The following is a 13,031-nucleotide window of genomic DNA, read 5'->3' on the forward strand; positions in this document are numbered from 1 at the left end:
CTGCACCACCCAGGCGAGAGTCCACTCAGCAACAACTGCGTCACCAAAAGCTGTGCCCCCACCCCAGCCCTCTCTGACTACCATGAACAAATGTGGAAAAAAACAATCAGGGACCTCTGTGGACATACGCAAGCCTTAACCCAAGAAAAAGCAAATATGAAATATGCACTAGGATGAAATGAAGGATTAAAAGATGAGCAGGAGCAGAAATCGTTCCCATGCACATATCACGTAACTTCCCCCCCCCCCCATCGTTTCAAAAGTTAATCTCAGTTTCTGCCAGCAACTTTTCTGTATGGCCTCATTATAAGTGGTCCCTCAGCATATTGTTTAATGTTGTCCCAAAGTCACGATGTTCTGCGATTTTCCTAAGCCTTGCTATGTAAGTTGCAATGGGGCTGTCCATATGGAATTGAATTTGAACCATTGCGAAATCGCGCAGGGCTTTGGGCGGTTGTGGCCTTTAGTAAAAGAGCTTGCATCGGGTGAGAAAAATTCTAGTCGCTCAATAGACTCCAACCAATCTTCAGCTGAGGCATCAAAGGATCCACTCTACAAAATTGGACATGTGTGCAGCTATCTTCTATTTCGCAAGTTTGATTTCAACTGGACTAGGTTCTGAGCTGATGATCTTACAATCGGACTTGCTGCTTTCTTTAACCTTGTTACCAAATGTGGTAACTTGGCTCCACCAGTTACCTTTATTTGGACAACATGCTATGTACAGAGTGGTGCTGCCACGATGCTCCCAGTCTGCCACCTGGATTGAACTTGCGCTCTGCTTGTCGATTCCGGGCTCGAACTACTGTCCAGATGAGCGGGTCATATGACCTTCCGAAAATCACCCCTTAAAGGGGTCAGCTACTACAGAAACGAACACCAAAAGTACTTTGACATGTACAGATCACACAAGCAGAATCTTTATATAAAATATGGTCAGATCTTGAACGTATCACAGGAAACCATTCAGCTAAAAGCATTAATGAATTTTGAGGGAGTTGACAGATGGACGGATTCACTGATTATAATATTGCAACTTCCAGTGAAAGCAATTACAATTCACTTAAAAATAAGGTAGATTGAATCGGGATAAATGTTATTAATGGAAAACATCTTATGTCACAGTGCAAAAACACTATCACAATAGTATGTGTACAAAGCCCCACTAAAGTGAAGGACAAGGAGTAAGTCCACACCATTTGTTTCTACGCAATGCATGCCTTCGATTTGTAATAAAAGCAGAAATAAACAGGTTAACGTTTCAGGTCTGTGACCCCATTATCAGAATATATTTGTAAGTCCCCTGTTGCATATAAAAACAGAAATAGATTCAGATATCAATTACTTTGTAAACTAAAGTTACATATTTATTGGGAACATTATTACATGGTGTTTTTGTAACAGTGAACATGTAACATTACCACTTAAAGTGCAGATTTAATTTGATGTGTTTTTTGTGGCAAATGTCCATGATATACAACCTACTCCTACTTCACTGAGCAGTAGTGTATTATGATGCTTTCTGAGTCACACTCGTGGCCACGTTGTGAAGTTGAAGCATTCGGATATTGTTTTCGTGGCTTTCTTCCATGTTCTTCCACCAACGTATTTCCTTTGATTTCTGGATAGAATTGTACACAAACATTCCATTAGATACATAAGATGTGACTGCTATCATGTGGCAGGGAGTCAATAAATGGCCTATTGTCTGAGGCTGTCTGCAATTTTCCAGTCAGCTTCTGGGCCCTCCCTGCCATTGGGAGCAGGTTAGCTGCTTGGAGGTGGCCTCCCAGCATCAGATTAGGGTCCAGTGCTCCAGACAAGGTTTGATGCCCTGTTCTTCCAACTGGTTATAGCTGCGACTACAGGCTGCCTTGTTAAGAGATTTTCCCCTCCCCTTGGTGGCTTCGCTGCTGCGGGATGGGACATGGTGGCTTCGCTGCTGCGGGATGGGACATGGTGGCTTCGCTGCTGCGGGATGGGACATGGTGGCTTAGCTGCTGCGGGATGGGACATGGTGGCTTCGCTGCTGCGGGATGGGACATGGTGGCTTAGCTGCTGCGGGATGGGACATGGTGGCTTAGCTGCTGCGGGATGGGACATGGTGGTTTAGCTGCTGCGGGATGGGACATGGTGGCTTAGCTGCTGCGGGATGGGACATGGTGGTTTAGCTGCTGCGGGATGGGACATGGTGGCTTCGCTGCTGCAGGATGGGACATGGTGGTTTAGCTGCTGCGGGATGGGACATGGTGGCTTAGCTGCTGCGGGATGGGACATGGTGGTTTAGCTGCTGTGGGATGGGACATGGTGGCTTCGCTGCTGCGGGATGGGACATGGTGGCTTAGCTGCTGCGGGATGGGACATGGTGGCTTAGCTGCTGCGGGATGGGACATGGTGGCTTAGCTGCTGCGGGATGGGACATGGTGGCTTAGCTGCTGTGGGATGGGACATGGTGGCTTAGCTGCTGTGGGATGGGACATGGTGGCTTAGCTGCTGCGGGATGGGACATGGTGGCTTCGCTGCTGCGGGATGGGACATGGTGGTTTAGCTGCTGTGGGATGGGACATGGTGGCTTAGCTGCTGCGGGATGGGACATGGTGGTTTAGCTGCTGTGGGATGGGACATGGTGGCTTCGCTGCTGCGGGATGGGACATGGTGGCTTCGCTGCTGCGGGATGGGACATGGTGGCTTCGCTGCTGCGGGATGGGACATGGTGGCTTAGCTGCTGCGGGATGGGACATGGTGGCTTCGCTGCTGCGGGATGGGACATGGTGGATTAGCTGCTGTGGGATGGGACATGGTGGCTTAGCTGCTGCGGGATGGGACATGGTGGTTTAGCTGCTGCAGGATGGGACATGGTGGCTTCGCTGCTGCGGGATGGGACATGGTGGTTTAGCTGCTGCGGGATGGGACATGGTGGCTTAGCTGCTGCGGGATGGGACATGGTGGCTTAGCTGCTGCGGGATGGGACATGGTGGATTAGCTGCTGCGGGATGGGACATGGTGGCTTCGCTGCTGCGGGATGGGACATGGTGGCTTAGCTGCTGTGGGATGGGACATGGTGGCTTAGCTGCTGCGGGATGGGACATGGTGGTTTAGCTGCTGCGGGATGGGACATGGTGGCTTCGCTGCTGTGGGATGGGACATGGTGGTTTAGCTGCTGTGGGATGGGACATGGTGGCTTCGCTGCTGCGGGATGGGACATGGTGGCTTCGCTGCTGCGGGATGGGACATGGTGGCTTCGCTGCTGCGGGATGGGACATGGTGGCTTCGCTGCTGCGGGATGGGACATGGTGGCTTCGCTGCTGCGGGATGGGACATGGTGGATTAGCTGCTGCGGGATGGGACATGGTGGTTTAGCTGCTGCGGGATGGGACATGGTGGTTTAGCTGCTGCGGGATGGGACATGGTGGTTTAGCTGCTGCGGGATGGGACATGGTGGTTTAGCTGCTGCGGGATGGGACATGGTGGTTTAGCTGCTGCGGGATGGGACATGGTGGCTTCGCTGCTGCGGGATGGGACATGGTGGCTTAGCTGCTGCTGGATGGGACATGGTGGCTTAGCTGCTGCGGGATGGGACATGGTGGCTTCGCTGCTGCGGGATGGGACATGGTGGCTTAGCTGCTGCGGGATGGGACATGGTGGCTTAGCTGCTGCGGGATGGGACATGGTGGCTTCGCTGCTGCGGGATGGGACATGGTGGCTTGGCTGCTGCGGGATGGGACATGGTGGCTTAGCTGCTGCGGGATGGGACATGGTGGCTTAGCTGCTGCGGGATGGGACATGGTGGCTTAGCTGCTGTGGGATGGGACATGGTGGCTTCGCTGCTGCGGGATGGGACATGGTGGCTTCGCTGCTGCGGGATGGGACATGGTGGCTTTGCTGCTGCTGGATGGGACATGGTGGTTTAGCTGCTGCGGGATGGGACATGGTGGCTTAGCTGCTGCGGGATGGGACATGGTGGCTTAGCTGCTGTGGGATGGGACATGGTGGTTTAGCTGCTGCGGGATGGGACATGGTGGTTTTGCTGCTGCTGGATGGGACATGGTGGTTTTGCTGCTGCGGGATGGGACATGGTGGCTTAGCTGCTGCGGGATGGGACATGGTGGCTTCGCTGCTGCGGGATGGGACATGGTGGCTTGGCTGCTGCGGGATGGGACATGGTGGCTTCGCTGCTGCGGGATGGGACATGGTGGCTTCGCTGCTGCGGGATGGGACATGGTGGCTTCGCTGCTGCGGGATGGGACATGGTGGCTTCGCTGCTGCGGGATGGGACATGGTGGCTTCGCTGCTGCAGGATGGGACATGGTGGCTTCGCTGCTGCGGGATGGGACATGGTGGTTTAGCTGCTGCGGGATGGGACATGGTGGCTTCGCTGCTGCAGGATGGGACATGGTGGCTTAGCTGCTGCGGGATGGGACATGGTGGCTTAGCTGCTGCGGGATGGGACATGGTGGCTTAGCTGCTGCGGGATGGGACATGGTGGTTTAGCTGCTGTGGGATGGGACATGGTGGCTTCGCTGCTGCGGGATGGGACATGGTGGCTTCGCTGCTGCGGGATGGGACATGGTGGCTTCGCTGCTGCGGGATGGGACATGGTGGCTTAGCTGCTGCGGGATGGGACATGGTGGCTTCGCTGCTGCGGGATGGGACATGGTGGTTTAGCTGCTGCGGGATGGGACATGGTGGTTTAGCTGCTGCGGGATGGGACATGGTGGCTTCGCTGCTGTGGGATGGGACATGGTGGTTTAGCTGCTGTGGGATGGGACATGGTGGCTTCGCTGCTGCGGGATGGGACATGGTGGATTCGCTGCTGCGGGATGGGACATGGTGGATTAGCTGCTGCGGGATGGGACATGGTGGCTTCGCTGCTGCGGGATGGGACATGGTGGCTTCGCTGCTGCGGGATGGGACATGGTGGCTTCGCTGCTGCAGGATGGGACATGGTGGCTTCGCTGCTGCGGGATGGGACATGGTGGCTTGGCTGCTGCGGGATGGGACATGGTGGTTTAGCTGCTGCGGGATGGGACATGGTGGCTTAGCTGCTGCGGGATGGGACATGGTGGTTTAGCTGCTGCGGGATGGGACATGGTGGCTTTGCTGCTGCGGGATGGGACATGGTGGTTTAGCTGCTGTGGGATGGGACATGGTGGCTTCGCTGCTGCGGGATGGGACATGGTGGTTTAGCTGCTGCGGGATGGGACATGGTGGCTTAGCTGCTGCGGGATGGGACATGGTGGCTTGGCTGCTGCGGGATGGGACATGGTGGTTTAGCTGCTGCGGAATGGGACATGGTGGCTTTGCTGCTGCGGGATGGGACATGGTGGCTTCGCTGCTGTGGGATGGGACATGGTGGCTTAGCTGCTGTGGGATGGGACATGGTGGCTTCGCTGCTGTGGGATGGGACATGGTGGCTTAGCTGCTGCGGGATGGGACATGGTGGCTTCGCTGCTGCGGGATGGGACATGGTGGCTTAGCTGCTGTGGGATGGGACATGGTGGCTTAGCTGCTGCGGGATGGGACATGGTGGCTTAGCTGCTGCGGGATGGGACATGGTGGCTTCGCTGCTGCGGGATGGGACATGGTGGTTTAGCTGCTGCGGGATGGGACATGGTGGCTTCGCTGCTGCGGGATGGGACATGGTGGCTTAGCTGCTGCGGGATGGGACATGGTGGCTTGGCTGCTGCGGGATGGGACATGGTGGCTTCGCTGCTGCGGGATGGGACATGGTGGTTTAGCTGCTGCGGGATGGGACATGGTGGCTTCGCTGCTGCGGGATGGGACATGGTGGTTTAGCTGCTGCGGGATGGGACATGGTGGCTTAGCTGCTGCGGGATGGGACATGGTGGTTTAGCTGCTGCGGGATGGGACATGGTGGCTTAGCTGCTGCGGGATGGGACATGGTGGTTTAGCTGCTGCGGGATGGGACATGGTGGCTTAGCTGCTGCGGGATGGGACATGGTGGTTTTGCTGCTGCGGGATGGGACATGGTGGCTTAGCTGCTGCGGGATGGGACATGATGGTTTAGCTGCTGCGGGATGGGACATGGTGGTTTAGCTGCTGCGGGATGGGACATGGTGGCTTCGCTGCTGCGGGATGGGACATGGTGGTTTAGCTGCTGCGGGATGGGACATGGTGGCTTAGCTGCTGCGGGATGGGACATGGTGGTTTAGCTGCTGCGGGATGGGACATGGTGGCTTCGCTGCTGCGGGATGGGACATGGTGGTTTAGCTGCTGCGGGATGGGACATGGTGGTTTAGCTGCTGCGGGATGGGACATGGTGGTTTAGCTGCTGCGGGATGGGACATGGTGGCTTCGCTGCTGCGGGATGGGACATGGTGGCTTCACTGCTGCGGGATGGGACATGGTGGCTTCGCTGCTGCGGGATGGGACATGGTGGCTTAGCTGCTGCGGGATGGGACATGGTGGTTTAGCTGCTGCGGGATGGGACATGGTGGCTTAGCTGCTGCGGGATGGGACATGGTGGCTTCGCTGCTGCGGGATGGGACATGGTGGCTTAGCTGCTGCGGGATGGGACATGGTGGCTTTGCTGCTGCGGGATGGGACATGGTGGCTTCGCTGCTGCGGGATGGGACATGGTGGCTTCGCTGCTGCGGGATGGGACATGGTGGTTTAGCTGCTGCGGGATGGGACATGGTGGTTTAGCTGCTGCGGGATGGGACATGGTGGTTTAGCTGCTGCGGGATGGGACATGGTGGTTTAGCTGCTGCGGGATGGGACATGGTGGCTTCGCTGCTGCGGGATGGGACATGGTGGCTTAGCTGCTGCAGGATGGGACATGGTGGCTTAGCTGCTGCGGGATGGGACATGGTGGATTAGCTGCTGCAGGATGGGACATGGTGGCTTCGCTGCTGCGGGATGGGACATGGTGGCTTAGCTGCTGCAGGATGGGACATGGTGGCTTAGCTGCTGCGGGATGGGACATGGTGGATTAGCTGCTGCGGGATGGGACATGGTGGCTTTGCTGCTGCGGGATGGGACAGAGTCAGCATGGATTTATAAAAGGGAGATCATGCTTGACAAATCTACTGGAATTCTTTGGGGATGTAATTAGTAGAGTTGCCAAGGAGGAGCTAGTGGATGTAGCTTATGTGGACTTTCAGAAGGCTTTTGACAAAGTCCCGCATAAGAGATTAGCATGTAGAATTAAAGCGCATGGAATTAGGGGTAGTGTATTGAGATGGATAGAAAACTGGTTGCAGGCAGGAAATAAGAGTAGGAATAAACCAGTCTTTTTCCAAATGGCAGGTATTGACTAGTTGGGTACCACAGGGATTGGTGCCGGGACCCCAGCTATTACTATATATATATTAATGATTTAGATGAGGGTACTAAATGCAATATATCCAAATTTGAAGATGACACAAAGCTGGATGAGATGATGAGCTGTGATGAGGATCCTGAGATCCTTCAGTATTTGGACAAGTTGAGTGAGTGGGCAAATGAATGGCAGATACAGTATAATATGGATAAATGGGAGGTTATCCACTTTGGTAGCAGAAATGGGAAGACAGATTATTAGCGGAATGGCCATAAATTAGGAGAGGTGAATGTGCAACAAGACCTGGGTGTCCTTGTAAACCAGTCGCTGAACCTAAGCATGCAGGTACAGCAGGCGGTAAAGAAGACAAGTGGTTTGCTAGCCTTGATAGCGAGATCATTCGAGTGCAGGAGCAGGGGTGTCTTGCTGCAATTATACAAGGCCTTGGTGAGAGCACACGTGGAAAATTGTGTGCCATTTTGTCTCCTTATCTGAGGAAGGATGTTACTCTCTGGAGGGAGTGCAGAGAAAGTTTACCAGACTGATTCCTGGGATGGCAGGACTGACGTATGAGGAGAGATTGAGTTGGTTAGGATTGTATTTGCTTGAGTTCAGAAGAATTAGGGGGGATCTCATAGAAACCAATAAAATTCTAACAGAACTGGACAGGGTAGAGGCAGGAATGATGTTCTTGATGGTGGGGGTGTGCAGAACCACAGTCTGGGGATATGGGGTAGACCATTTAGAGCAGAGATGAGGATAATGTTCTTCATCCAGATAGCGGTCAGCCTGTGGAATTCGTTACCATAGAATGAAAAACGAATGAAAATGAAATGAAAATTGCTTATTGTCACAAGGAGGCTTCAATGAAGTTACTGTGAAAAGCCCCTAGTCGCCACATTCCGGCGCCTGTCCGGGGAGGCTGGTACGGGAAGCAGTTAGGTATAGCACTTGGGGCAAAGAGAACTGTAATAAGTCCACGGAGGCAGAAGTCCCGTCACCAGAATTCCTTTTGTTTACCAACCCAACAGTTGAACAACCATGACCATTCAATCTGTTGTCTACACCGGGAGTGCAGAGGATCTGACACCCTCTGTTATATACACAGAAAGGGGTTCCCTGATTGTGCCACTGATCAGGGAACTTGTATTCTAATTGGCCAATCTCAAAGGCCTGGCCTAAGTCATTACAAGGATCAAACGATAAATGGGAGGGGGGGAGGGGGGGGGGAAGGCATATCAGGCTACTGAGTTGGATTATCAGCCATGATCGTAATGGATGGCGGAGCATGTGTGAAGGGCTGAATGGCCTTCTCCTGCTCCTATTTTCTATGTTTCCATGATGACTTTTTAATTTAAAGGTTTTGAAACTTGCTGAAAAGATGCCTTGGGTGGCACGGTGGTTCGCACTGCACCCTCACAGTGCCAGGGTCTCGGGTTCAATTCCAGCCTCAGGTGACTGTGTGGAGTTTGTACGTTCTCACCGTATCTGTGTGGGTTTCCTCTGAGTGCTCCGGTTTACTCCCACAGTCCAAAGGTCATGCTAAATTGCCCTTGTGTCTAAAGGTTAGGTGGGGGTTATAGGAATAGGTTGGGGGTGGGGGTCTAATTATCTTTCAGAGGGTCGGTGTAGACTTGATGGGCCAAATGACCTCCTTCTGCACTGTAGGGATTCTATGATTCTATGAAGATTGAGACACCATCTTTTTCCATTACCCGAAATGGCAGACTATAGCCCCTTTTGAGCGAGAGGGCCTCTTCTTGGCGTTCCAGCTTCAAGAACCCACCCACCGTCCTTAATTAAACAGCAAGTGCACCTTATGGCCACTAATTGGTAAATTCATTGAAACTTACTGCCGGCTATCCATTTCCCATACTGTAAGGGGTTGGGACCCCACTTTACCTCAGAGCTGAGATCATGACACAAAGCTCAAAATGCTGCCCACAATCTCAGGACTAACCACACCCAGAACAGGTACTGCCTCATTAGACACAGATTAAATCTGCTTTGTCTGTCAGTGATATAAATCAATCTCAAAGTCAGGTGAGTATCCCTGACCGTGCCACTTCCAAAGCCATCAAAGCTTACAGCGCTCAGGAAGTGAGCATACTGTCCATCGTGTCTGTGCTGGCACATTGCTGAAGCAATTCTAAACTAATCCCACAGTTGGACAACTTAATATCACCTTGTATCTCCCTCTATTTATGCAGTTAAACAAAAAAAAAGTATTAAAATAGAAGTAATTCAACACTAAATTAGGATCAAACCCATTAGGAACTTTGTTAAGATACTTATTTCGTGTAGATCTCTGTGGCTAACTGACATGAGATTTGGACCATTTATGAACCAGGTCACCCACTTCAATTATGTATTTAATCAGTGACTTCATTGTGTTATTTATGTATAAAATTTAGAGCTTCCCCAATGAATTACTGGGTAAATATATCATACAATGTAATACAAAGTAATTTAGACCGTGAAGTAAAGATTTAGTGCCTTGTCCATGGGCGAGTTAGCTTGATCAGCTTGCAGCTGGGGTCCTGCATCTGTCTCAGTCTCCCGAGGTGAAGGTGGATAACATAAATCATGGTACCTGCTCTTGATTGTTAATCATTGCTAACCTGCTATGGGTGTGGATGAGAATGTGTTTGAATGTGATAACCCAATGGTGTAATAGCCTGCTTTCTCCCCTACACCTCCCATTCTTATGATTCTGACTTCTTGGACATGCCTTGCTTATAAAGGGCCTCGGTTGAGGTAAATCCAGCCTCCCTATGCATCACTGTCAGGGAAATCACAGTCAAGCTGTTCTCATCTAGCAATCACACAGGAACTTTTCCTGCTGCGCTCTCTGGATTGGAATCAAATGCCACCTTTACCACAGAAAGATGTCACATGGTGCTTTGCTGAGGTGTACATGGATGCTGAGCCAAAGAAGTGCGTATTAGAAGCAGTGACCAAACAGTTGGTCAAAGTGATGGTTTACAGAGTATCTTCAAGGGGTAGAGGCTGAGGGATTTGGGAGGTCAATGGTGGGGCAAAGGAATAGAGGCATGTACAATAAGTCAGAATCATAGGAATAGGGGTTGTAGGGGATAACAACAGAATCGGGGAGAGATACCGTCTAAAAAGGAAATTGAACACGAGTGGAATCTCTTGAGGCATCGGTGGATTGGGATTCATTCTAGGTCAATGAGGACAAGGGTGAAGGATGAAAAGGAGATAAATACATTAAAATTCAGGTGCTTAGGAAATACATGAAGTACTGAGCAATGTCTGCTGTTTTCACTCATGCTTATTTTACAGATGATATAAAACAATGTGAAAGTAAAGACACTAGAGGGTGCTGCTGGAAGGATTAAAGGATACAGTTTACCTCCAGGTAGGAAAAGATGAGCACTCCCAGAAGAAAAACACGAGGGAAAGATAAGTCAAAATGTTGACAGCAAAGGCTAGTCTCAACTATGAACACTTCATGCCACAGTAATGGCAGAAGTATTGAAGCAATATCTAATTGCACAGCAGAGCAATTTTATAAGGGCACCAAGTTTGTAGAAACAAAAACATACTTTATTTTACAACTTCTATTATATACAGCTCCAGTAACTCCCTTCTGGGTCTTCACTAGTCGCTGCCTCACTGGCGGACTTTATTTATAGGTAGCCAGACATTAATTATTCCCACCCCGTAAGACTCTTGCGGGATGTAACAACCCCCCCCCCACCCCAAGGTCTAAAAATCCTTCGAAGATTGTGGTGAAGGAAGGTGCTGGACTCTTGGAGTCTGGCTGGGCGTTGTGCACCCGAGGTGCTGGGTCGGGTGGTATGTATCTAGAAGGTGAACGCCGCTTCTGACCGGACGTCGCGGTGGCTGTAATTCCTGAGGCTGCGGTTTGAAGACTCCCTACCGGAAGCTTCTTGTATTTCCACCTCCGGGTCCGGGTCGATGACCTCAGTCATGTCAGCATCTTGACTCCCTTGGGGCTCCAACGTGGCCTGATCAGGTAGCAATGCGGTTTGAGAAGGAGTTCCCGAGGACGAGGAAAGCTCTGAAGAAATGGTCACCGAAACAGAATGTGATCAAAGTGTTTTCGCATGATCTGACCTTGCATTAGCACCTGGTAAAAAACAGGCCCTGTTTGCTGGAGGATAATGCCAGAGACCCACTGGGTGTCATCAGAAAAGGTTTGAACAAACACTGAGTCACCTGGTACAAAATGCCTGGACAGTCGACGTCGGACAGTCGACGTCGAGTGGACCAACCCCTTGCTGCTCCTGGTTGTGGTGAACTTCGCACCTATGTCTGTAAAAATCATGCTAAGGCGGGTACGAAGTCTCCGGCCTATCAGCATGTCAGCAAGAGCCACTCCAGTTACTGCACATGGCGTGGTCCTGTAGCAAAACCAGCAATGAACCAGCCTAGTGTTCATCAATCCAGAAGACTGTTTCTTAAGGCCCCGTTTAAATGTTTGCACTGCACGCTCCACTCGGCCATTAGAAGCCAGGTGGTATAGGGCGCTATGAATATGTCGCACCCCATTCGCTTTCAAAAACCCAACGAACTCCTCAATCGTAAACCGAGTGCCATTATATGTGACAAGCATTTCAGGGATGCTGTGCGTGCAAAACGATGTACGGAACTTTTCAATGGTTGCCCGGAATGTGGTTGCCACCATCCTGTGCACCTCTCACAACTTGGGTATCAATCAACAAAAGGAACATGGATCCTTGAAATGGACTGCCAAATCAGCATGCAACTGTGCCCACGCCTGTCCTGGCCATTCCCAATGACATAGGGTGCAGCTGGTGGGAGCTTCTGATACGCTTGGCAGACAGAGCATTGTTGGACCATTTTCTCAATGTCTGCATCTAGACCCGGCCACCATACATGGCCAGCGTTTTCATCTTGGACATGCCTGGATGTCAGTTGTGGAGGTCCTTCAAGATCAACTCCTGACCACAGCAGGATACCAACCTCCACACTGAACTCGGACAGCTTGGATGAAAATGCCCGTAACTTGTCTGGAAACTGTCGATGCTGTCCTCCGTATAGCACCACACGCTGAACGTTTGATAGGATCGGATCTGTCTGGGTCCATTCATGGATCCGGGATGTCATGGCAGGTAAGGAGTCCGGGAAATTCAGAGTTGCAACTACCTGGAGGTCAATGAGGGGCCAGTTGGTAAAGGCAAACAATAAAGGCAAACAGCTCAGTGCATCGGCATTCAATATTTGAGCACCAGCCTATATTCGAAGGAATACCCTTCAGCGGCGAATAACAGTGCTCAGCGCTGGATTTGCACGGAGGTAATGCGCTTTCCTCCTTGAAAAGCTCAAGCAAACATTTATAAGAACAAAGAACAAAGAAAATTACAGCACAGGAACAGGCCCTTCGGCCCTCCCAGCCTGCGCCGATCCAGATCCTTTATCTAAACCTGTTGCCTATGGTCTGTAATAATAGTGAAATGGTGGCTGTAGATGTATTGGTGCAAACGTTTTACAGCAAAGACAACCTCCAGACCTCTTGTTTTAGTAATTTTTGTACCACACTGGAGGTGGGCCGGCGATACGCCGATGCCCTGACCGTAGAGCTTCCGGTGGAAAGGTAAAAGCTACAAATGGACTTTGGCCTGCTCTTCACGAGGAAGGCAGTGCACCAAATCCGTCAGACATGGGGACCTTCTACGAACTCGCTTGCTGGCTCACCAGCTGAGAAAGCAGGCGGCCACAAGGGAAATAGCACAAATTC

General features: G+C 51.6%; 1 protein-coding gene across 2 annotated transcripts in view; it reads right to left on the reverse strand.

Annotated features, from left to right (window-relative positions):
- Positions 1-1,341: 1,341 nt before the first annotated feature.
- Positions 1,342-13,031, reverse strand: part of cfap99 (cilia and flagella associated protein 99) — a 252,550-nt gene continuing 240,860 nt past the window's right edge. For both annotated transcript variants that reach the window (XM_038805891.1, XM_038805892.1), the window contains one exon: positions 1,342-1,621. In XM_038805891.1, coding sequence (XP_038661819.1) covers positions 1,511-1,621 — 111 coding nt within the window. In that variant the 3' untranslated portion in view covers positions 1,342-1,510. The remainder of the gene's footprint in view (positions 1,622-13,031) is intronic.

The sequence above is a fragment of the Scyliorhinus canicula genome, chromosome 8, assembly GCF_902713615.1.
Source record: "Scyliorhinus canicula chromosome 8, sScyCan1.1, whole genome shotgun sequence".
NCBI classification, from domain to species: domain Eukaryota; kingdom Metazoa; phylum Chordata; class Chondrichthyes; order Carcharhiniformes; family Scyliorhinidae; genus Scyliorhinus; species Scyliorhinus canicula.